General features: G+C 41.2%; 1 protein-coding gene across 2 annotated transcripts in view; it reads left to right on the forward strand.

The window, feature by feature from the left end:
* The first annotated feature begins 4,446 nt into the window (after positions 1–4,446).
* The window catches only part of SH3RF1 (SH3 domain containing ring finger 1), an 89,593-nt gene continuing 68,286 nt past the window's right edge, over positions 4,447–25,753 (forward strand). For both annotated transcript variants that reach the window (XM_074822848.1, XM_074822849.1), the window contains exons 1-2: positions 4,447–4,561; positions 6,071–6,559. In XM_074822848.1, coding sequence (XP_074678949.1) covers positions 6,173–6,559 — 387 coding nt within the window. In that variant the 5' untranslated portion in view covers positions 4,447–4,561; positions 6,071–6,172. The remainder of the gene's footprint in view (positions 4,562–6,070; positions 6,560–25,753) is intronic.

Consider the following 25,753-nt stretch of genomic DNA (forward strand, 5'->3'; position numbering starts at 1 on the left):
TCTTTCCATCATTTACCAGCAGTCCTGGCTGACCGGGGAGGTCCCAACAGATTGGAAATCAGCCAATGTGATGCCCATATATAAGAAGGGTTGGAAGGATGATGCAGGAAATTACAGGCCTGTCAGCTTGACTTCAGTGCCCGGGAAGCTGATGGAGCAGCTCATCCTGAGTACCATCACACAACACGTGCGGGACAACCAGATGATCAGGCCCAGTCAGCATGGGTTTATGAAAGGCAGGTCCTGCTTGATAAACCTGATCTCCTACTACAACAGGGCCACCTGCTTATTGCATGAGGGAAAGGCTGTGGATGTTGTCTACCTTGACTTTAGTAAGGCCTTTGACACCATTCCCCACAGCATTCTCCTGGCAAAACTGCCTGCTCGAAGCTTGGATGATCGCATGCTTTGCTGGGTAAAAAACTGGCTGGATGGCCGGGCCCAAAGAGTTGTGGTGAACGGAGTTAAATCCAGTTGGCGGCCGGTCACGAGTGGTGTCCCCCAGGGCTCAGTTTTGGGGTCACTCCTGTTTAACATCGTTATTGATGATCTAGACGAGGGGATCGAGTGCACCCTCAGTAAATTTGCAGATGACACCAAGTTGGGTGGGAGTGTTGATCTGCTCGAGGGTAGGGAGGCTCTGCAGAGAGACCTGGACAGGCTGGAGCGATGGGCTAAGGCCAACGGTATGAGCTTCAATAAGGCCAAATGCCGGGTGCTGCACTTGGGCCACAACAACCCCCAGCAGCGCTACAGGCTTGGGGAGGAGTGGCTGGAGAGCTGCCAGTCAGAGAGGGACCTGGGGGTGATGGTTGACAGCCGGCTGAACATGAGCCAGCAGTGTGCCCAGGTGGCCAAGAAGGCCAATGGCATCCTGGCTTGTATCAGAAATAGCGTGGCCAGCAGGGACAGGGAAGTGATCTTACCCCTGTACTCGGCACTGGTTAAGGCCGCACCTTGATTACTGTGTTGAGTTTTGGGCCCCTCACTACAAAAAGGACATTGAATTACTCGAGCGTGTCCAGAGAAGGGCAACGAAGCTGGTGAAGGGTCTGGAGCACATGTCGTACGAGGAGCGGCTGAGGGAAGTGGGGTTGTTTAGTCTGGAGAAGAGGAGGCTGAGGGGAGACCTCATCTCCCTCTACAACTACCTGAAAGGAGGTTGCAGAGAGCTGGGGATGAGTCTCTTTAACCAAGTAGTAAGTGATAAGAGAAGAGAGAATGGCCTCAAGTTGCACCAAGGAAGGTTTAGACTGGATATTAGGAAGTATTTCTTTACAGAACGGGTTGTTAGGCATTGGAATGGGCTGCCCAGGGCAGTGGTGGAGTCCCCATCCCTGGAGGTGTTTAAGAGTTGGGTCAACGTAGCGCTTAGGGACATGGTGTAGTTGGGAACTGTCAGTGTTAGGTTAATTGTTGGACTGGATGATCTTCAAGGTCTTTTCCAACCTAGATGATTCTGTGATTCTGTGAAATGTGATAAAACCAGGAATTATTGCAGTAGGGTTTAGGGAGGAACAGAATGAATGATTGCTTTGGCAGAGAGGGCTGAAGACATGGGAGGAGGCCTTGGCTGGTTGGCTCACAGAAGAAGAAGGTATCAGCAAAACAGGAGGAGCAGCACAAAAGACATAGTGGGTTTACTGCACTAAGCATCCTTGACACAGAACACAGAAAAAAAGAAAGAAACGAGGTGTTACCAGTACTGCTACTGACATTTTGTCTTTTGCTGCCTATCACCCTTTGCTTCTTCCTTTACCAATGGCTTCCAGATGAAGAGAAACAGCACATGCTGGAGAAAAACAAGTAGTTTGTGCCTGAAAACCAACTTCAGAAGTAGAATTTATTACGTCAAAAACGTGTAAAATGTTTTCACAAATACAAACAAATACTAATAGTCATTATATTAATAGAAATCCAGAGATTAGAGTAACTGGAGGGCCTCTTCCTTCAAATCTGTGTTTTTAATGGTTCTCGGCCCTGTGCAATCTCTCCTTTGCACCAGTTACTTAGCAGAAGTTGTGCAAGGAACTAATGAACTGTACATAAGCATGGAAGGGTTTCAAGAAGGGAGGACTCCTCATGTAAAAACATGCAAAGTATACAGTTGCCTGCTTGTGGCTGGAAGTGAGAATGAATAAATGCTTCAAGGTAACAGCAATTCTGTTCCTTGTAGTCCTGGCGTCAGACTATTCCAGCCACTCTGAGCCAAACCCTTGATCCGTAAGAGGGCAGTGGCGTACATCAGCACGCACACCCGCAGTTTTTTAGAGGTTGTATTCGTTTGAAAATTAACTACTGCTGCTGCTCAGGAAGTAACGTATTTATCTGATACTCTTCAGAATGTTTACTGCTTTTGCTAGTATACCACAATATATTTAGTATTTTACAGACTTTACATAAAACATTATCAAAGACCAGCCCTGATTAAGGGCTAATCTTTTTATCCTGCTTGCCTGAACTTTCATCTTGCTTCCCTGGTTCACCATCTGTATTGTAAATTCTTCTACTGTTTTAATAGATATTTTACATTCCTTAGGCAGCAAACTAAGTTTAGACAACAATAACTGTGTTGCTTACAAAATTGTACTGGAAAGGCAATTATTACCATGCAACCTTGATGAGATCTTTTGGAAAAGCTAGGGCCAAAAGGGAAATCCAATTGAGAGATGAACTTTTGTTTAGATTCAACAAGTCCCCATTTTAAATGTACTGATTACCCTTCTTTCTGTAGCAGCAGCGCTGACACGGCAAGATAGAGGAATACTGCAAGACATGGGAGTATTCTTACATATCAGATGTTTATACCCTTCTCTTCTATTTATGTTATGATACTCCCTGGAAAGCACAGACACAGACCAGAACCCCATCTGTATCAGTTTTCCTAAACTCCAGAATTCATGGGGGAGGAAGCCTTGTTTCTTAACAAACTGTAGCTATTTAGCACTTCCAATATTTCTACTACTACTATTAATAAAAAAAATTTAAAAAATAGAGATGTATTCAGCGTGAGCACTTATTTGGAAATCCTAATAATTACAGAATATTATTACCATGGGAAACAACGAAGCTAACAAACCCAGAAAGCAAGACAGAAAAGCCTGTCATGCTATCAATTTACACAAACATACTCAACCCATAAAAAAAAAGTGCAGCTTTTTATACGCACACAAAATTCAGAATGACAACAAACTTGAAATAGCTCAAAACTACACACAAGTAGGAAGCTGTCCTTTTTGAGTTGCAGCTGACAAGATGATTAACTGGACCTTATGCATTTCTCTAGATTTTTTCACCATCCATAGATAAGGTGCCTCATCTGATTTAAAAAGTGCGGGTTTTTTAAATTCCTTTTTGCCGTTTTCTTTTGTGATAATTACTATGTACCTTCGGGTTTACTTCCTCCTTCATTCCCACAGTCTTGTACAGAAGTATTTCATACAAAATGCCCCTGATGCAAGCACTTTATTTCCTGAACACAGGTGCATGTGTCGTCAAGAGACACACACCAATTTGGGGCAGTTTCTGACCTCACTCGGTTATTTAATTGAGCAACACTAACAACTAACTTTGTGTCACCCCGAGGGAGTCACGCACACCCGAAATTAATGCTTTTCGCTGCATTCGACCTGATCATAGAGTGGTCTGCAATGGCCTGAGCGAGCACTGCTGCACCCGAGGGCAGCGCTTGACGTGAGAAGGCGCCCGCCTACCTGCTTCCCTCCCCTCCCTTTCCCGCCCTGCCCTCACCCACCACCACGGCGCCCGACCCCCGCCCAGAGCCAGGAGGCGCCGCGACCCCCCCTCGTCCCGGCCTCGCCCCTTGGCGCCGGGAGCAGAGGCCGCAGAGCCGGGGTCAGGCCTTGCTGCCCCGCCGGGGGAGGCCCCCTCGCCCCCCACACGAGCCCGTTCCGCCTGAAGAGCGTCTTCGCGGCCGGGCGGCCGCAGGCTCTGGGCACCAGCTCCCCCTTCCGCGGGGCCTGGCAGCCGCGGGCCGGCGCTCCCGCCGACCCGATTTACCACCACAGAGCGCGGGGGGGCTCTCCCACCACCCGCCCGCTGTCTCCACCGGCGCTCTCACACTGTCGGCGGCAGCCCCAGGTGCCTGCCTGGGCCCCCCCACCTCACAAACCGGGCGGGGAGCGCCTCCCCCCGCCGCGGCGGCGACGGATTCCCCGTCCCGGGAAGCCACCGCCGCCTCAGCCCTGACCCCACGGCACCTGGCGGGGGGGGGGGGGGGGCGGGCGGCCGCCAGGGCCCGGCCCCGCGCCCCGCCCCCTCCCGTGAGGGGAGGCGCTGCCGCGGAGGGGAGGCGGCCCGGGCCGGGCCGGGCCGGGGCTGGGGCTGGGGCGGGGGCGTGGGCCGCCCTTCTCGCGGCCCCCTCGGCGGGGCGGTGCCGGGCGGGGCGGTGCCGCCCCTCGCGTCAGCCCTGCGCGGCTGGGAGGGGACGGGAGCCTCGGCGCTGCCGCGGCGGGAGAGGCACCGGTGGGGCCGGCGGCGGCTCCTCACGGGAACAAAGCGGGGGCGGCGCAGCCCCTCCGGCCCGCTGCGGCGCCGCACGGTGAGAGCCGGGTGAGGGACAGGGAGGGGGGCGGTGCTCGGCCTCCCTGGGGACCCTCCCGCCTCCCCTGAGGGGCGGCTCGGCGGGGCGGAGGGGCCGCAGGCCCGACCGCCCCCTTCCCCTCGGCGCCGCGGGGCGGGGTGACAGCCCTGCGCCCCGGGCCTGCCCCCCGCCCGCCTCCTTCCCCCCGCCCCGCCGGGATGCGCCTCGGGGGGTGCCGTCCGCGCTGCCCCCCACTCCCTGGAGGGCCCGCGGAGGGTGCGTACCGCCTGCCGCGGGGTCTGCCTGCCTGCAAGGCGCTTTTAAAAGCGGGGGGAGTAGAGAAATATAAATAAGGGAGCCGGTATGGGCGCGGAGCCCGAGCGCAGGTAGGTGCGGGGACGGGCGCCGCGACACGCGTCTGGCGCCCGGGGAGCCGAGCGGAGCCGCTCCCGTAGGCCGGCGGCGGGGGCTGGGCGGAGGCGCGCAACTTCGCGCGGAGCCTGGTCTCGGCAGCCCCCCGGGGGGGACGGGGCTGCGCTGCCGGCCGGGTCCTCGCCGAGCCGCCGCGGGAAGCGCTGGGGCAGCGGCCGCGCCGGGGCTGCCTTCCCGCGCCGGGTACGCGGGCGCGTAGCGGTGGGGACTGCCGAGCCCAGCAGGGCGTTTTCTGCCCTGTGGGGCAGCCTGGCGTGACTTCCAGCAGAATGACATTATTTTTTTCGGGGGGGACGGGACTTTTTGGTGGTGGGATTTTTTTCCCTCCTTTTCTGCAGCCCCTCGCTGCATACACTTAAGCTGGCTGAAGGCTTGCCCCTGCCCCTGTGGCTGCGTACGCAGCACTCGTGTTGTCCTAGCGATATGGCAGTAGCACTTCCTGCTGTAAATCACTTGGCGATAGTTTTTGAAGCGCTTCTTAAAGGCGGCACTGTAATGAGTCCTCTCGTCAGTGCCTGTGGTAAGCTTAAAACCCTGGAAGCTAGAGAGGCTGTTTTCAAGACCGATGGGTGTAACGTGCTGCTATTACTTTTCACAGAAATGGTAGAAATTGGCTTAGTCTTGGCATAAATGTAATTCCCCATGCTGTGCCCTGTTGGGTGCACTCTGTTGTTTTGGGCCCAGTTCTAGTTACCTTTGCCGTCGTCTTGTGAAAAAAGCTAATCTCACATAAATGTTCAGAGATACAGGTGTATTAAGCAAGAGCTATGAAAAGTAAGCTTTATTGTAATGCTGTACTGGGGATAGCTCTTGATTCTGGAATAACTTGAGAAAACAGAATCACTCAAGATTAAAATTTATGGGGACTTGAATTTAAAAACAGCTGTTAGCATTGTTATAATATTTTAACTAAATAGATGTTGATCACTATTATTATTTATTGTTATTCTGAAGTTTCTTTCATTTATTGAAAATATCTACTGAATTAGTCTAGAGATCGTTTATTTTGCTCTTTGTATGAGCATCTTCATATAAAATAGTTTTGCTGGCTCTTTTTCCAGCTTATTAATGCCTTTTTCCTTCAAAAAATTTCAGAGTACAGTCAGAAGAGGAATGGATGTAACATGATATCCTTGGAGTGCTCAAAACACACAAATTCTGCAAAGATTTGTTTTTTGGTTAAGTAATACAAAGAAAATGGATGAATCAGCTTTGCTGGATCTGTTGGAGTGTCCTGTTTGCTTAGAACGCCTTGATGCTTCTGCGAAAGTCTTGCCTTGCCAGCACACGTTTTGTAAACGCTGTTTGCTGGGCATTGTGAGCTCTCGAAATGAGCTTCGATGCCCGGAGTGCAGGACTTTAGTGGACTGCAGTGTTGATGAACTTCCCAGTAATATTTTGCTGGTTAGACTACTGGATGGCATCAAACAGAGGCCTCGAAAACCCGGTGCTGGTGGTGGGACTGGTAGCGCAAATGCTTTAAGGGTCCCCATCAACACTATAGCTAATTGCGGATCAAAGGACCTGCAGAGCTCGCAAGGTGGACAGCAGCAAAGGGTGCAAGCACGGAGCCCTCCTGTTAGGGTAAGTACGATGTGCTGATGGTATTTTGTTGCAATCGTATCTTTTCCTGCCCCATTTCAAAACAGTTGATGGCCTCTGCTTCAGGATAAGGGCAGTCAGATAGTAAATACAGCAAAACAAAGTATTTTTGAGAATTGTTGTGGATTTCTAGCAAAACACATCAGCGTTCTTACCATTATTGGTTTACTGTTATGTAAATACCTGTAATAATACTACCTTATTAAAACTCTCAGTTGTTAAGGAGAAGAAAAACATCTCAATACCTTAACTGTCTTATTAAAAGGAAGTCAAATAGAACAAGGTAATTTATGTGGAAAGCTTAAGTAATTGTTAAGGATAAACATCCTGTGAAGAACACTTGAAATTGTTCCTAGTTTGTCAACTCTAGAGACTTTATTTTGGCTGTTGCGCTTTCGGTGATTCCGACTATCAGTAAATTTCCTTTGAGTTAGATACAACGTATGTTAAGCATGAGCAGGGAAGTTATGTTCTTGTTGTTGAAGTCCATAAAGGTTTTGCCATTGGCTTCTAAGGGGTTACGTTTTTACTTCTCTTCCTTTAAAAATAAATCTTTGAATTACTGTCATTTAGTAAGTTATTTGTACTCTGTCCTCACCTCTTCTTTAGTCAGTTTTTCCTCAAAGTATCTTTTCTAAGTGATTTGGAAAATCTATGTACTGTGATGGGAAGACATTGCCTTCTGTCTGTACTGTTGCTTTTTAGGATCTGTGCAACCTGTAGACTCTGTCATACCTTGTAATCAAGACTTAGTAGCCTCATTTGTGATTATCCATTCTAGAGCCTGTATTGGGAAATATAATTTTATGAGATGACTGACCTTGCTTTGTTTTATTTAATGACAGGGCAGAACAGCTTCTCTGAAAGGTCTTGCTGCCCACTTTGTGATGGCTGCATATTCAGAGTTTCTGTGTTTGAAGTGGAGTTTCTAAACGGTTTAGGTGGTTTCCTTCTTGTGAAGTTGATTTTATTTTTAAGAAATGACTTAAGGAGTTCCAAGGAGAGGGCTTAAACACGTATTTGGCAGGACTAGTCTTTATTTTAAAACATAGCTGAATGATTTAGGTTACTAGTTTACTCAGTGAAGGAAGCCTTACACCGATTTGCCCTCAGTGGTACTTACACGATTGGAATATCTTTAAAACATCTTAAATACACCTCTTAAGTTTGCATGAGGATTTAAAATACAGGTGTTCTTCCATTAGATTGTATTGTTTTCTCTGCTTGGTAGAGACTCTCATTAGGTTCTTTACTTTAGAATATAAAAATAATAATTATCATGCCACTACCTGTTAATGAGTTTAGTTCTGTATATAGATTAATTGGTAAGGGAGGAGAGATGGTGATGTGTGGTGTTTTTTGTGTGTGTTGTGTTGATTTTTTTTTTTTGTTTTTGTTCTTTTGGAAGATAAACCTTAAAAAAATACTGCAAAGAAGCTTCAGCAGTATCAAAACCAGTCTGGTCTTCTCCAGAACCTGAAGGTGTTTACCATGATACCTTGCATTTGCCAAAGCTCTTCAACTTAAAACAAAATACCCATCTAACTTGTTTATATATTTTCTTATTGACCTTTGTAAAGGTCTCTGTGTTTTCAGAGACCTCTCCTCCAAAAAAGGTTTCTGGTGTGGCAGTGTACTGTATCTGTGAATGGCTGTGCTTCAGAGTTTCTCAAAGCCTTATTAGAGAAAATAACTCGAATGTGGAATATTCTCTCTCTTTTTTTAAGTGTTCTATAATATCCTGTTGTGCAACATTTGCATTTCCAGATGTTGCGCAGAGTAGAAAGTGATAACATATGGAATGTTGCTTCAATTTATTAGTTATTCTGTACCGTGTGTCATTAAAATTGTGACCATGTGCATTCCTTATGCAATTAACTTATACTTGGTGTGTATTAGTGATAGATTTCAACATTTTACAGTGAGGCTTGAATACATCTTTGTTTCTGGGGTTTCACAGGCATTCTTGTGTCTTCTTTCCTTTGGGAGACAGGGAAAGATGATCTTCTCATCTTTTGTCCACTTTGTCCAGAACTTGCTTTACTAGGAAGGCAGTACTTTTAAGAACACGAGCCGACTCTGAGGGATAAGAAGTGGGACATGATAAGAGCTTTTCCTTTTTCTATATGAAAAGTGTTTTTAAAAAAAAAAGTCCAGAAAGCAAAATGCCAATTTTATGGACAGCGTTGAAGTGAATGAATGCCCTATTTGTTTTGCTAACTATAATATAAAGATGATTGCAAATACAGTTTCTCTCTGGGAATTGAAGAGGAAAATCTGTTTCTAGATGAGTGGCAGAGTCAGATTTCCTAAACTAATTTTGCTGAAGGGGAACTAGTAAATGAAAGTTGCTGTTAAGTTAAATGAAGTGAACATGGATGAAGGCTGTTAAGTCATAAACATTCTGCTTATACCCTGAAGTAATACTCATCAAGTAAGCTCATAAATGCCCTTTCAGAAGATGCCATAATTTTCAGAAAAGGTTAATACAGCATGTAGTGCAGCGTGATTTCCTGAACTGTATCAATGACTATGGAGCTGCCAGCCCTGTTATTGCACAGCACTATGTATATTGCATTCTCTGTATTATGTATGTGGTGACACGTGGCAATAAACAAACTAATGGTTCCTTGAGTCTTAAAACTAATGAAGCTGGGTGGGTGGTGGGGATTAACAAATCCTGTGCCTTGTATCTCCCCCACTGCAATAACCCTGCTTCTTTCTATAACCTCTGTAATCTTTCACCAGTGTAACAACTGCAATTTCTCCTTACAAGTTCTTAACCTCTTTCTATTCCCTGCTGTTTTGATGCATAAAGCCTTCTGTACCTCTCCTCGGGTACTGGTTGGACAAAGGCAGCATACTGCTGTACCTGATGGAAAACTCTGCTGACTGCCCAGCACTTCTGTTCTGAGCAGCCAGCTTGCCTGGGAGAGCAAATAATAGTTACACTCATGCTGCAGCTTCCTCTCTGGTATGGATGCTAATTTAATGCTTTCTGGTGGTGTTTTTTTTTTGTTACTGGTAAGTGAAAACCTTCAGCTAGGTTGATAGTTTGGAAGAGCTTTAAGAACCACAGTCAGCTGTCAGATCTGCTTGGGACTGGTCATCAGGAGCAGCTTGTTGAGGGACTGCATGATCACATGAGCTTTGTTTCCTTCAAAAGAGCATATGAAAATTTTAGGGTACTTCCAAATTTTTGCTTATGTTATTCATCTTGTCATTTTCACGAAGTATGTCAACCAGGTATTATCTTAAGTTCCTTATCATAGTTTTACAAGGGTATGCTTATTGCAGGAATCTTAAACGTAGCTGTGTGCATAAGTTGATAGATGTTGGAGAGCTGTTCTAATTTTTCTGCTAGAGGATAGATTTAAGGTGATACACATTTAACTTCCCTTGAATTTGTATGTACCTAAGACACACTGGTTCTCCTACTAGTTTCTTTATAGTCTAAGTTTCCGAAGTTAGGGCTGTCTTCTCAGCAGAACCTAAAGCAGAGTTGTCTAGATAGTCTGAAATCTCATCGCTGTCGAACATATTTTTTAATAATGTTTTCAGCTGTTCTCTGGACCAAGTGTAGGCAGGAAGAGAGAAATGAAGGATTCAAATGATCTCCCTTTGAAAAGAAAAGCATGAATAGCTCAGAAGTTGGCCATGCCTGATAGAGTTGATGCTTATGCTGAGTAAGTATTGATGGTGTAATTTAACTGTATTATACTCTATGTCAGAGGGAAATTTTATCAAGGAATGTTACAGTGCAGTCAATGGGAAAGTCCTAAAGCTTTTCCATTTTTTCTTGTTTTTATTCTGGAAAGCTGATAGAGACCTCTGGCAATACCACTTGTGGTGAAGTCGTCTTGAGAGGGTAAAGGAGCATTACAGGCTATTAGAAGGTGCTCATTCAGGTGTTGAAGTGGGCTAACTGCAGCAATAATTTCTTGCTCTGGGCATTCCTAAAACTTCATTTTTCTGTTGAGAACCACTAACATCTGAGATATTTGAAAAAAACTTTTAAACTGAGGTGGAAACTAAAACCCACAAACAGGAGGTTGTTTTGTGAGCTTCTGCTAATACTCAGCTGTGTTGCATTGTAGTGTAAACCCACATGTCCATTCTCATGCTTGTGTAACACAGGAAAGCAACAGTAAAAATTTAAATTCCCACATCCATACAGCCTTAGCAGCAGTCATTTGTGATCCAGTAGGCTTGCCTGGGAACTGCTGAAACAGCCTTAATGCCAAAAAGGAAAATAAATGGAGCCAGGTTCTTTTCCCCCAGCCATGGTATTTGAACTTTGCACACAACTTGGGCCAGTAGGGACAACGGGCCACCTTCTTGTCTGTGAGGACTTAAGCAGGTCAGGCTTCTCTCTCTGTTGGACTTAATGCATGATGTTAGCAATCGGTTTTCTTCTATCCTAACCACCCCGAAGAAGGGAGCTCAGGGTGGCAGCTCACACAGTTTGACTATTTAGCAGGATTCAAAAACCTGATGGGAGCTGAAACAAGTGCTGCTGTTGGAGTCACAGCACTCGCTGGCCTACTAAGATCCTGGCAGAAATTAGTTATCAAAGGAAACTTCTTAGATCAGAGACTTTCTAATGATTGGAAAGCAACAATGGGACACAAAATCTGCATTCGCAGATCAATAACTTTATTAAAGGATTGAAAATAAATATGGGGATTGCCACGCATAGCAGCAGGTGTAGATTAGAACAGATGTTAAAATCCTCTCTGAACAGGAGTTAGCAGAATAAAACAATAGACAGAAATGTCATATCAGTAAACATCTGCTGGTCAGGTACTCTTAGAAGAGGCTCACATTGTTATAATAGATCAGATTATAAACTTATGCCACTTGGGGAAAAAAGTGGTTGCAGAAATATGCAAGAGACAGTGGCTAATGCAGTGAGTTTCATAGTTGGCATTTGTGATGGTAAGCTGGAGAATCATTACTTGATGATACCTGATTTTGATTGTGTTTGTATGAATTTGTACAAAATCTGCCTTCCCCTTTATTTAAAAAAAGAAAAAAGTGTATCTTGTTGTTGTCTGTGTAGTTTTAATTCTGCATTCCTGCATGTATTCCATCCTATAAAAGTAGAGTGTCGAGGTGCAACTTTGACATGTGAAATGCCTTAATTTGAGAATGTGGAGGTAGACACCTATTCATATTCCGGAGTGATCATTAGAAAACATTTTGGGAAGTTTCTCTAAATCATGTATGCATGCTTTTGTTTCTTCTCACACTTGTTGAAACACTACATTCTGCTTTTACATTTATAATTGCTTGTACAATTTTAATTACTTCTATGTAACACTTGTATATCTTATGTTAAGCTAGAGAAAAATTAATGGAGATTATAGATATAAAAGGAAAATAGACTGTCTCTCCTGGTGTTAATGTGTTTCCTCTCAGAGATAAGTAATTAAGAGAGGGAGGATAAGCAAAAGGAAGAATTGTCTCAGTATCTAAAGGCATTGGGCTAGGATTGAGAGCTTCCGGGCTCAGTTCCTGGCTCTGCCACAGACATCCTTTATAACCTTGCACAGAGTCATTTAAAGCTCTTTGTGCCTCTTTTTCCCATCTGCAGATATGACTGATAGTACTTCCTTTGTTTGACTTGCTGTTTAAACTGTATATTCTCTAGGGCAGACATTGACTTTTTTATTTCAGATATATCTATAGGGTGTTTTACAATGGGTCCACAGTCTCAGCTGAGGTCAGTAGATACTGCTGTTCACTCTTTAAATCATTGACTTCCACATTACTGGAGAGCTCTTCAGAATCCATTTCCTGTACCAAAGATGGTCCAGTGCGTAGTGTTACATTGTTGAAAGGATTTAGTTTTGTTTCCATGTTTAATAGGGAACCGCATAAATACCTCAGGGAGGAAAAGCCAGACACTTAAAAAAAAATCTGTGGAAGCTGGTGTTCCGTTCTTTGGCTAGAGAAATCTGCATCCGACTGGCACACTGGTGTGTAGATTTGAGTGTGTTTTGAAAAGAATAAAAAGAGAATATCTAATGTGAATGGTGTTGGTAGTACAGGAATATTTAATTCCATACTTTGAACCTTGATAGCAATCTTAAACCTGCCAGCTAACATTAAGCTGCTTGATAAAATAGCTGTGAAACTCGTGTAATCCCTCTATTTAGAAAATAATTAGGCTTTGAAGTTGATTTATAAACTAAAAAACAAATCCATAGTATTTTAGTTTGATACTTAAATTCCTTCTTATTTTATTTCTGATACCCTTTTTATTGTGTATTAGTGGAAGATGCTGTTGTGGGATTGCTTTGTTTTCAGGTGGAAGAGGGGGCTGTCTTTATTTCCCTTTATTCTCGATTTAATATTACTCCATTTCTGTAGATTCGTTTAAAACCCCCTACCTGAAATAAAATGGTGTCTTTTTTCCTCCACTTTAATTTGGCTGGTGAGTTACAGGTTATTGCCCTACTCAGAAAGCTTTGATCATTCAGAAAATTTCTGTGCAGAAGGGAAGTCTAAAGCCCTTATTTTTAATGGGCTTGTGAAGGGGAGCAGTTTTTTTTAAAGGGAATAAAAATCTTTTCATTTTTCTCTTATTATGACAGAAATCAAATACCAATAAAATTGCTTTAGATAGGTGGTCCAGGGTCTGATTAGAAAAGTCAGTCAGTAGTGCTGTTGCTGTATTTCTGTATGCACACTGTCTGGCTTTCTGCAATGGGTACCTCTGGTTCGGTGGCTTAATAGACATCCTGTGCAGTAGGAAGAGCCAAACGGGCTGACTGGGATGGGGTCAGCTAGGAATCCTTCTCCTCCCCTCTCCTTTACTTAAGTGAAATGATTTCACATGGTACTTCCTCTTCTTGCCCCCGTGTTTAGTGCATTGGTAGGAACTACAGAAAACGGCAAGCCTGAAACTTCAGCTTGGAAACTTGTTATGTTGCGTTGTTTGTCTTTCTGTTGGTGGACTTCCCCTGCAGTGCATTTGGCCTTCTCCTTATGGTATGCTTAACACTTTCCTTGGTCTTTTCTTTGTCTCCATTGTTGTCCTTTTATTCAAATGTTCTCTCGCCTCTGATCTTAATGTGCTACTTCCAAGAAAAAAAAAACATATATTTTTTTCTTCCCTCTTGTGTCCAATTTGTCCTTGGCTGTGTCAAACATAGGGAACATAAAATAAGCAATAAGAAAGAAAATGTTCTGTTGAAGTATGTGGACTACAGACACTTGTGGTATTTATGACTAAATCTGCTAAATGAATGGAGAGTATAGAGTGTAGGTTAATATTACTGTATTGCTTAACCTCCTTTAGTTTGAAAGTTTCTTTTTTACTTCTCCTTTAAATCGTTGCCTATATGCGCATCCTAGTGTGGGCAACAGTGTGTCTCAGTAATTAAAGCTGAAATATCATCTGGTCAGCCTGTTCATACATACACCTTGTTACTGTGTGTGCAAAGGGAAATCATGCATCTGTTATGTCTCAATTCCTGTCAGATGCCTTTTTGTTAGTAGACAGAAAAGCTCATCTCAAAATCAGCAGTGAATTCTTGGGTCAGTTGCACTAGATCAGTTTCTTTGCTTTTCTTTTCACATCACCAAATCATAATCTTTCTGGAGAGCAGGTTTTTGTGGACAGAGAATGGCTGCTTTGAGGTGAGCTGGATTAATTTTAGCAAGTGAGCGGCTCTGAGGTGGGAGAATCTCACATCCACGTGCTCTTTTTGGACTTGTTATCTTTCCTGAGTATAGAGGGGGCACTGTCCTCTGATTGTCAGACTAAACAGTGGGGCTAGTCCTAGTTAGAGCCTTGCTGCACTGAGAGTGTTTGAATAACTGCTTTCGTTTATTGTTGTCCCATAGATATAGCTGGTCTTTGTCAGCACAGTGGCAAACAGTTAAGTCTGTTTTCTCTTCTGCATGCTCTTAAACATCAGGAAATCGTAGGCACTTGGGAAGATGCTCTGGGGATAAGGACAATCACTCCAAAGGCAGAAACTGAGTCCAGTATTTGGAATTCTTTGACATGTGATGCTTATCTGCATATCTTTAAAATGCCATTCAATGTTTCCTGGAAACATGCAGGTTTGGATTCTCCAGGTGAGAGGAAACTGAAACATAGAGGTCAAACTCAACTCTTCATCTTTAATTTACAGATAACTGTTACCAAATCTGAGCCTGCTAGACTGGCATGGACGAGCAATCTGCCATGGAAATAATTTATCCCTGTACCCTTAGAAGCTTAGGACTGTGATGCTCATCTGACACTTCTTGTGGCACTCAAGCATGTGATTTGTTATCCAAAGTTAAGGTTTTTTGTAGCATAAGACTATGAACACTTCAGAATTTTAAGTAATACAATTTGTCGTGAGTCTTTGTTCCTATCTTATTTGGCCTTTGATTAATTCACCACCACCTCTAGTGGCACTTACATTCTTATAGGTTCTGGTTTTAATACCTGGGAGTTTATCTGATCTCCTAAAGATGAGAACAAGATTCTCTTGCGTACATGTATGTGCCTTGTCTCTCTTGCACAGTAATTTTGTTTGAAATGGTGCTGATAGGCTCAGCCTTCCACATAATAATTTTAAAAATATGGTGTAAAGTTGTGGGCTTTTTTAATTGAACGAAAAGCTCTGGTTGTCTGCTTAACTGTTCTTTCTATCTTTCAAGTTGGCACGATTCTTCAGAGTTGAATACAGATTGTCCGTTTTTGTTTTCTGTAAATGTGCAAAGTATACTTTTACAGTTTCTAGCTGGGAGGTATGCTATTAATCATAAACGCATCTGATCAAAGGTAAGCATTTCCATGTTGCTTAAAAATTAATACAGATATCATTCTCGTCTTCTCTGAAGCGAAGGAGTGCTGCCACTGTTCCATAGAAGTGCATCAGAGTGTCCTCTTGGACTTCATAACACCTGAAGCACTCCTCAGTCTTTAGTGTTTCTTTGCTAATAAAACTGATTTTGTTTCATGGCATTCGTGTTGCAGTAAGGTGAGGTAACTCTGCTCTCCTTTTTATAAAGGAAAGATGGGTGTATTACCTCTTTTGACTTCCTCTTCTCAGCATCTAAACTTTCAAAATACACATGTACATTAAAAGCTTTTTAAAGAACTGAAGCACTGTTTTATGCTGTGTGAACCACAATCTTACAAGACAAGCTCTGGTTAAAGACAAAGGTACTCACTCTTCTCAGGCTTTCAACCTGCTGAACTCAAGAAAAAGAATGTAGTCTTACATGCACAGAGGAGTAGGGATCAATACTGAACAATTTGGAACAAGTGTCTTCAATTATTCTTTATTAGCATGCTATCTAAATTCTTTAGGTTATAGTCTGCATTTTATTTATGTAAAAAAACCTGGGGAAGAATGAGGCGCTTCTGCCTGATTAAAAAGTGTTAGGATGAAAAGTATTCAAAGATAATCAGATGACGATCTGAGTTGGCATATATAGGGCATAGCTGTTCTAGAAGCTTATTTTAAACAAATCCAGCAAAGATGAGTTCAGTGTGCTGCAGTAATATGCCTTGGTGAAGATGAAGCTTTTATTCTGAAGCTAAGAGCTTGCTAAAAGAAAATCAACGTCTCATGGACCTTCACTTGTTTGTGTATGCCAGTGCCCTACTATCTCACATGGTCTTCTTTTTCATGAGCTAGATAAAGATCAGAGAAGAGGCTCTTAAATCTTACCCACACTAGCAGAGTTAAGCCATTTTCAAAACCTGTTTAATTTAACACAGTTTTAAATCCACAGCCTTATTAAGTTAACAAGCCTTCAGCCTTGCCACCAGGTTCTGTAATCCTCTTAGATCTTCAGTCTAAGCAGGGCAGGGATAGTCAATAAGTAGATGAATAGATGATCTTTCAGAAGACATATAAGTCTCCCAGAAGTAAGTGTTGATTTCTACCCTGAGTTTTGAAAGGTTGAGAAATGCTGATCTGAACTTTCATTGAGTATAAGACATACTACCACAGTATCTACAACTTGAGGAAAAAGTTGAAAGGACTACCACTGAGGGTTTTGTTGCAGGGGGGGAGAATAAAGGATTTTTTTTAGTGCATTAATATCTGGTTTACAGGCCAATAAAAATGAACTAAATTGAAATATAGAATGAGGTAAGTAAAAATAACAGTTTGTTTCCTTGCATTATGCAAATGCAGATTAAAAGCTTCTTTGTGGTTGGTTCACAAGATATCTTTGAAAATCAGTCAGTCAGTAGTCTGTGAACCAGAATTTAAAAAACATTAATGCAGATAATGTGGTACTGGCCACCACTCCAGTCTGCATATTACTTCTGTTCAGTTTTGGCTCTTCTAGCTCTATTGAACTTAACGTGTGTCCCTCTCCTGAGCAGAGCTCCTGAGGTAGGGGAGCTGGAGGAAGGGGAAAACAGTTTATAGTGGAAGAATTCAGCCTAACATGAGGATTCCTGCCTGACATGTTCACACAGCACCAGAGGAGCAGAGGAAGTGAATGTGGGGTGCAAGTCAGGTCCAGGAGATGCCAAGGGTGCCCCTGCATTTGGAGAGGGTGGCAGAAGAGCTGAGCACACAGCGAGTACAAGGCATGAAAGCGATCACTCATCTTGTCAAAAGGATGGGAGAAGGCCTCTGGGAGGAGATGACTGAAGAGTAGGGAAACTTTAATACTGATGGGTGATAAAGACGCAGAAGGCCAAGTAGTAAGGGAGTGGAGGGATAGTGAATTATGTTGAAAGAAAAAGTATGCTAGTAGATTTGGAACATAGCAATAGACAGATTGGGTAAAAAATAACAGAGAAGGAAATTGGATTGGGCAAATGCCTCTGCACCCTGAAATTGAATTAGAGACCTGGTGAGGAGGAGGTGCTGGAGAAACAAGTTGAAGTGGTGGCTTGATGTTTGAAAAAGGTTTTGGAAAGCATCAAAATAGAAAAGTTGATATGCTGGAGTTGGCTAGACAAGAGGTGAGAACAAGAATGAATTTTAATTTTTAATTTTAAAATACCATGTATTTTTTTCATTGTTTATTTTGAAATAATGTATCAGGTACTATGTGGCACTTAAAATACTTCAGCTCCAAAATGGTTGAAGAACTTTGTATTCAGTACTGTGAGGAGTATTTCTGGCGTATCTCTCAAGCACTCTGAGATTCTTCATAGGATTCTAAAAATGTCAATTTTGTTACTAATAAACTATTCTCACAGTTCTTATAGAACCAATAAAGCTACAAATTTAAATGTTCTGTTCAATGAACTCAAAAAGTATATAGGAAAAGGTGGGATAGTGTCCTTAAGAATTGCTTGGAAATTGGAAAAGATTCTCAAGGAAGAAAAAAAAAAAGGAGCATTTGTGACTAATTCTGATTTGGTATCATTTGCTTCCATGTTTCCTCAGTCTTTTGTGTAGTCCTTCAGTTAGTAATAGCTGAAAATAAGGACGTAAGCATCCTACCAGCATTACAGAGCATGGCTACAATCTTGCATACTAGCCTTTTGAATTTAGTCATGACAGCTAAGAAGAATGAATTTTGTGGGGCAGATTCTCCAAGCAAAATAATGGAATATTTTCAGTATGTTTTCAGTCCCTTGGAGCAGCTCACTTTTCCATAATACAGTTGAAAAGAGAACTATCTTTCTAGAATTATGTTTTCAAAATATGTTATTTTTGTTCAGTAAGGGGGATTTGTGTTTACTTTCACTAACAGGTGGAATTGGTTTTTCAGTGGAGAAATAGAATAGCTAGTGGACTGTTGCTGGAAACAGATTCCCAAAGCAGTTTACAATTTCAAGAAATACTTATCTTCTCACACTGAAACCTCCGAATGCAGAAAGAAGCATAAGGGTCAATGAAAGCTGATTACTAACTTCAGCTCCTGTTGTTGGTATATGCTCATTACTCAGGAAATCTTACTTTTTCATATATTCAATTCAGAATTTTGTTGCTTGCAACAGGGAGCTGATGTTATTTGTTTCCCTATTTGTTATTTTACCAGCTCCCTACGTTTAAAAGGAACAGCATAGAAGAGGTCAAAATTTATTTTAAATGGTGTAGAAGAGGAACTGGTTATTCTACACACCCCCTACAAAGGTTGGGTGGTTTTATTTCTTTAAAAATAATAAAATGTTAAATACTGTGTCTTAAGCAGTTAAATAGGAAATATTCATAATTGTGTATCTAGCAATTGATAGGGAGACTTTTTTTTTAGTGTAATACTTTTGTTTCAAATCTTGAGTTTGCATTAAAGGAATCCAAGAAAAAAAGGGGTATGAGTGAAAACAGCACAACTGCCAGGAAGTGTTTGTGCCCTTTTTTCCTGCAGCAATCATGGAATTTTACATGCAGACTCAAATGCCATTTAAAAAATATTCTCTGAGTAAAATTTTATGTAACGTGGCATCCTTAATCCTTTTAGATCTTTTGAAATATGTGTAATGCACATGCAGTTAGACTATACCACACAATTCCTTATTTTTTGATGTTAATGGGAGTTATGAGAGTTAATGAGATAAATTGGTTGATGAAGTTTATGCTCTTGTTTGTTGTTTTTTGTAGGCTGTGGTTGTTCGAGTGGGTGTATATTTTTGTCTGGAGTGTACTGCTCAATTCACAAATGAAGAGTTTAGATTAGAAATGGTTAAAAAAGAAGCAATTAAATTATTTTAGAACCAATTTTGTGTGTGCAGTAATGGAAGGGTATGGATTTATAATATTCAGAGGCACAGTCCTCAGAAGAAATCCCCTGTGTTAAATTTTTTATCTGCTTACAAGGGGATTTCAGTGCAGCTTCAGTTACATATAGTCAGATTAAAGCCCACTTGCACACAGCCAGATTGAAGTTCAAGGTAGTTTATCCAAATCAAACAGAAGCACTAACTTGGTCTTTGTAATTAGACGTGTTTTAAAGCTTGAAAAATCTTGTAGCCCAGTATGCAGTACCCACAGCATATTTTATGACTGGGCTTGGTTAGTCTTGCCTATAGTAAATGGAAAGCAAAGTATTCCAAATAATGTGTTTCAAGAAAATTTTAAATAGTTGCCTCCAGGAATTCCTAAGTTCTGTTTGCATAAGATACCTTATGATGTTGGAGAAATCCTCTTCATGCTTAAACAGATAATCTCACCCTCAGATCTGGAGGTTGGCTGCAGTCTCGTTTAGGAAATCATGGCTCACTCTCTTCCAACTGCTATTTACAATGTAAGGTTAGGAACCCACACCTTCCTAGAAACAGCATCTAATTCTTGGGAAGTCAAATACTTCAAGTTCTCAAAGCTAGAACATGAGTAAGAATTTGTAAGATTTCAGATAAACTGAAATCAAGTTATGTACTTATTTTCTAGGTTTGAATGTATGAATGTGTTTAAAAACTCAGATTCACATTCTTTCCGCATGTTTAATTTTGAGGAAGGAGGTAGAGCCAATGAAACTTTTGGTAGAGTGTGGCTTTCTGACTTAGGGAAAAGCCACTGTTTTGTACAAAGGCAGACCAGACTCTGCACCGATCAGAATTCAAATGGCAGGGTTTTGTCAGCACCACAGAGCTCTGGTTTTGGGTGCAGACTCCAATTACTGAAGTCTAGGCTGAACATACTGTTAGATGCCAAACTGTGTTTTTGGAGTAGGTAGTTGATTTTTATTAAGATAAATAATTCTGAATGTCTTAGTAGTGGTACTCAGTGGATGAAATAGCATTTTATTTGTGCTGTGTTTTGAAAAAAGAATATTTTTGCAGATTCTTTCTTCTATTCAGTGTATTAAGTTTAATGGAAGAAATCTGTCCAAAGTGATTTTGTGTAAACACTCACTGTGTTTATATTTTTCAAGGTCTTGTAGCTATAGAAATAAAATTGCAGTTTTGAACTTTGCTATTAAAATATACACTGGAAAATATTCTTTTGGAATACAGAAGAGTGTTAATGGCTTCCATGGTAAAAGTCAACAAGTGCAGTAGATATCCTTCATTAGAGGGACACTAGTCTTAGTGTGGTAGCTGAAGCAATAGAAGCTGCTGCTGAAGGCGCTGATCAATATAAATCTGGAACAGGGGAGACTCTGAGGACTGATAAAACTGACCATAAATACCAGAGCTGGGTCATTGGTTAGTGCCTGAAGAAAAATGGATTTTCTGAGAGAGGCTTAAAAAGAAGGAAAAAAAGAAGCAGCGTTGTGCATGAACCATCAAGGCAACAGACAACCTTCTAGAGACAGAACTTGCTGGTAGCACCAGTTGCAAAATACATGGGTGCTGTTTCTCCATCATGTTATTTTCAGAGAATCATGATTTTATGAATGTTCTTGGTAAATACTATTTTGAATTATCATTTTGTCTTTCTATTGAAGTTAAGCCAGCAAGGACCTATGAATGCTGGGTAGCCATTCAGATCAGGGGCTAACAAATACTTTGTATTTTATCTCTATGCTTTCTGTCTTTGCACGAGTTTTCAAAAGACACTGGAGAAACAAAAGCATTGGATACAGAAGTCCCCTTTTTTTTTTGTTTTGTCATTTTGTCAGTATGCATTAAATCTGCCTTAAGTGAATCACCTTAATTAAGGTAATTCAGCCTTTGATTCAGTACTTAACGTACTGTGAAGGTTGGTACTGGTGATTGTAGTGACTTAATCATGTAGACTTTTGGCCCCCCTTTCTAAGACTGAAGTTGTTTCACTCTGTGAAAAATATCCTCTGAAAAAAGGATTAAAACCCAACTGCCCACATCCCAGGCGAGTGCTTGGGTCATTGGGCCGGAGAATTGTTTTGCTGTCCCTTCCAGCGCTGTAATAGAGGTGAAGGGGAATCCATGCTGGGACATCTGTGGTTTGGTGGTTGGATCTCATGTCATGTAGGATCATGTATTGCAGGTACTAATGACACTTTTTATGGAAATAGCACCTTTTTCTTTTTTTCTTAATCTTCTTGTGTGTGTCCCCAATGAATTATTTGGTGAGATAAAATAATTCTTATTGTATATTTTGTCTAGAAAGCTCAAAATTAAGTATGGCTTGAAGTGTGGTTTTCCTCTATTTTTTGCCTGTCATATGGGGAATGTAACATTTGTTGTTTATGTTGGCTTAGCTGTGATATTTCTCTTCTCATTTTCCTCTGTAATGTAAAGATGAGTAATTTAGGAGAAAATAGTTTGTTTCTGACTTCTGTTTTTAATGAGAAAATAGTATCTCTTGGGATGAACTTTCAGATGTTGGAGCATTTTTGTTTTGAAAGAAATTAATATTTATCAAAGCATAAATTAAACTTCACAAATTAAATTGCTTTTAAAAAGCTTTAAAAGCATACATAACAGAATATTACATTTCAGGTTAGCTATATCTATAATCTTGTGGGGATTATATGTCTGCTATTGAAGGAAAAAAGCCCAAAAATAGTAATTTCAGTGTGATATTATTCCCTTAAAAATAATAATAACAAGCAAATTGCACTGAGGTGTATGTGGACTTCAGGTTTTCATATGACCTTGATCCATTGTATCTAGCCTTTCACTTTTTCCAGTTCAATGTTCTTCGCTTAATAAGAAATGAATGTCAGGTATGTTCTTTCTAGGTGGTAGAAAAAAATGATTACATTTTGCATGCTTTCTGTTACAGCACAAAGTGTTTGAAAGCCTGAGTAGTGAATCTGTGTTTAAAAAGAATCACTGAGCAGTGTAATGTTCCTTTGTTTCCTTTTTTAAAAAAGCAATATAGAACCACGATCTTCTACCTCCAAGGAAAGAGAACAACCAAGGCTGTACAAATGTAGTGTTATTGAGCAGTACAAGTACATACTGGTGTTACGGCTCTAGATGAAGACTAACTGTTTTACTTGATGCATGCAGATGAGGGCATAAAAGTGACTGTAATGTGCTATAGAAAATGCTGGCACTGGAAAGCTGAATTGCTGGTGTGTAGAAATCATCCCTTTGTTCTCTTTCCATGTTCTTCATTTACTCTGTGCAATATTTCAAATAAAAAGCAAAACTGGGATTTTTAAGAGTGTATTTTACTGTTTGCCTTTTTTTAATAAAACTACTTTTTTATGTATCGCTTTATTCAGCCTGGAGAAGAGAAGGCTCCAGGGAGACCTTATAGTGGCCTTCCAGTACTTAAAGGGGGCCTACAGGAAAGATGGGGAGGGACTCTTTATCAGGGAGTGTAGTCATAGGATCAGGGCTAACAGCTTTAAACTCAAAGAGGGTAGATTTGGATTAGATGTAGGGAAGAAATTCTTTACTGTGAGGGTGATGAGGCACTGGAGAAGGTTGCCCAGAGAAGCTGTGGATGCCCCCTCCCTGGCAGTGTTCAAGGCCAGGTTGGACAGGGCTTTGAGCAGCCTGGTCTAGTGGAAGGTGTCCCTGCCCATGGCAGGGTGGTTGGAACTAGATGATCTCTTCCAACTGAAACCATTCTATGATGATTATTTTATTTATGTAAATTACTTTCATGTATTGCTTGAGTTTATTTTTTTAAATCTCTTGTTTTCAAGGTGCTTTAGTGATGATTGTCTTATCATAGCTATAACGGTTCTGAAACTCATAGCTTTGTTGCAATTTGTGTTGGTGTCAACTATTTAATATAATTTTGAATCTAGAAACGTGGTCACCTAGCAGAGTGTACACAGAAAGGGCTGCTGGGCTGGCTTGGCACTCTCTGGTCTAATCTGCTCAGGAATAATTAGTACAAGTATTACAGATAGTTCCAGCCAGGCAGCATTAATACCAAGTTTCTAAGAAACCTTTTGCATCTAGTTTTGTTTCATTAGTATTGGCAGTGATAGAAGCAAAGGATTGTGCTGCCAAGGTTCTTACCAGTGTATGACCTGGGCTGTTCTTGCCTGGGGGTGGAACCCAAAACACTGGAGTGTAGCTTACTTAGTACTCTGCTTTAGATGTTGCTTAGATGAAGGGTGGCTAAATTAGGGGAAATTCTTACTGTATGTGATGTTCTGCTGGAAGCTTCTCTGAAGCGAATCATCCTCAAATGGACAAGACTGTTAAATGCTAAGCCTATCCACCAGCATTTTCCTGTGTGTGGTTTTAGTGTTTGGATTTTCAGTTTGTAACGATAACACTGCAATGAAATGTGCCACCAAGGCACATCAAAACTGCTGTGACTGTCAAAAACTGAATGTAGCCTCTAGCACTTTAACAGTAAAAGTAAGCTGTTCATCTGTCTCTTAATCTAATATATTGCTGAGATGAGAAAGAACTGTTAATAAGCAGCAGAGTCTTTGTGAGTATAGACTTAATAGTACTAGATTTAATAATAAAGTTTATTAATGGAAGCCTTGCCCCACACTTGCTCTTATTGTAATTCAGTGTGCTTTCCATGACAATTATTGGTGAGAGATCTTAATTTAAATGCTATTTTCTGAATCTAATTTTAGGCACATTTTTTGCATCAGGTTTATCCCACATGCTGCTTCTGCAGAAACCTCTTGTTGCGGTCAGGTGGGCGACATCAAATTAGACACTCTCACCCAATTGTGTTTATATTCTTAAAGTCTTTTGCTAGACTGACAAAAACGTGGCTGTTAAGATGCTAGATACTGCACCTTTGATCACATAGCTGAGCTTCGATTTGGTTTCCCAATGACCAGTATTCCAAAAGGGACCCACTGCTGGTAGCTCATAGGTAGCACTGAAAAGCAGCACATGTCTGAAATCCTGCTTCTCCACAGCTGAGTTAATTCTGAATTGTAGAGATTTCACGGATATTCACTGTTTGAAATCCTTTCCTAGAGTTAAATTGTCATGTTGATGGTTCCTTCAAAAGTTATTTTTAATTTAAAAACAAAAAACTCCCCCCAAAATAGGGCAGTCACTTAAAACAACAACAGCAAAAAAACTACCCAGTATTTCAGTGACTTGAGCACTTCCCAAAATACATTAATTTTTCATTCTCAGTTCGTGGAGCTGTAGACTCAACTTCTGGAGGGTGGGCACTATCTACCCAACTATATGCTGAAGAGCTGTAAGGTGTCTCCACCCTCTTGTTCAGGTCATACCAGAAAAAAAATAAATTGATTGACTCAATTGCAAAAGGTCGGTGGAAAATGAACAGTGAGTAAGGTAGCTACCAGGATGGATATGCATCTCTGATTCAAGAAGATCTGATACGTTTAGTATTACTTGATAACAAATGTCAAAATCAGCACAAGGGATGGTATTCTCTCCTTAATTTCCCAAAGGTAAAATTGAAGTTTGCTTTAATGTGGTGAGCGTAGTAAGTGCCGCTGGAGGCAATATGCTAAAATTCTGATATAATACAGTTGAAATAGATACAAGGTAGTAAAAAGCGAATTTTTAAATCAGGCACAAAAGCATGAAACAGTCATAGCTAAAGATTGACTTGCATTGTAGGTCAAATGTTATCAAATCACTTGTATGTTAAGCACGTCTTCACTCGCTGTGAGAAAAGGGGTTTTTTTTGTTTTTAAAGTTTTGGGTTTTTTGTTTATATCTCTTTTGCTTCTTAAAAAAATCTCAGTGACTTTAGCGGACACAGTTTTAAGAAAAGAAATTTTAAATGAATGCCTGACAGTACTTAGAGTAATCTGGATTTCCCGAATGAAAATCAGTCTATTTGATTAACTCAAATGGAAGGTGGAAGGAAAAGAGGTGTCAGCATGTTGACTGGGTGAACAAGAGTCGCCTCTAGTCACTATCTTAATTTTTTAAGATAACTTGTATTTGCTTTCAAATAATTGAAATTTGACAGTCATTTTTAGTTTCAATATTCAAATTTGACTTAAAGGCTATTTTACTATACACCTTTTAAAAATCAATACCAGATAATATAAAATAATGTGAGATTAAATATTCCTCGACAAAGAAAATGTTCTATGCTCTTATTCAGCTTCCTTACAAATTATGTGGGGGAGAAATCCCTCGTAACAGAAAACCGATGTTAGAGATGCTTAGAGAGTTTAGGATTCCAAGCTACTGTAGAAATTGCTGGTTTTAGTAATATTTCTGACTCAGGAATTATTTGGGAAATTACTGAGACACAAGCTATGAGCTATGCAGTAGTTCCTGCCCCTAAATTATTCTGGGGTGTGGCAGTGGTTCACTATGTGTATTTCTGCCTTCATCTTGAATGAAATGGTCTCGTTTATAGATCAGTATGTAGATGAAGGAGCCTGGAACAATAGGTTAAATTGTAGTCTTAAGTGGTATAAGTAAGGAAAGAACCACCAGGTCCATGAAGA

The sequence above is a fragment of the Strix aluco genome, chromosome 4, assembly GCF_031877795.1.
Source record: "Strix aluco isolate bStrAlu1 chromosome 4, bStrAlu1.hap1, whole genome shotgun sequence".
Classification (NCBI taxonomy): Eukaryota; Metazoa; Chordata; class Aves; order Strigiformes; family Strigidae; genus Strix; species Strix aluco.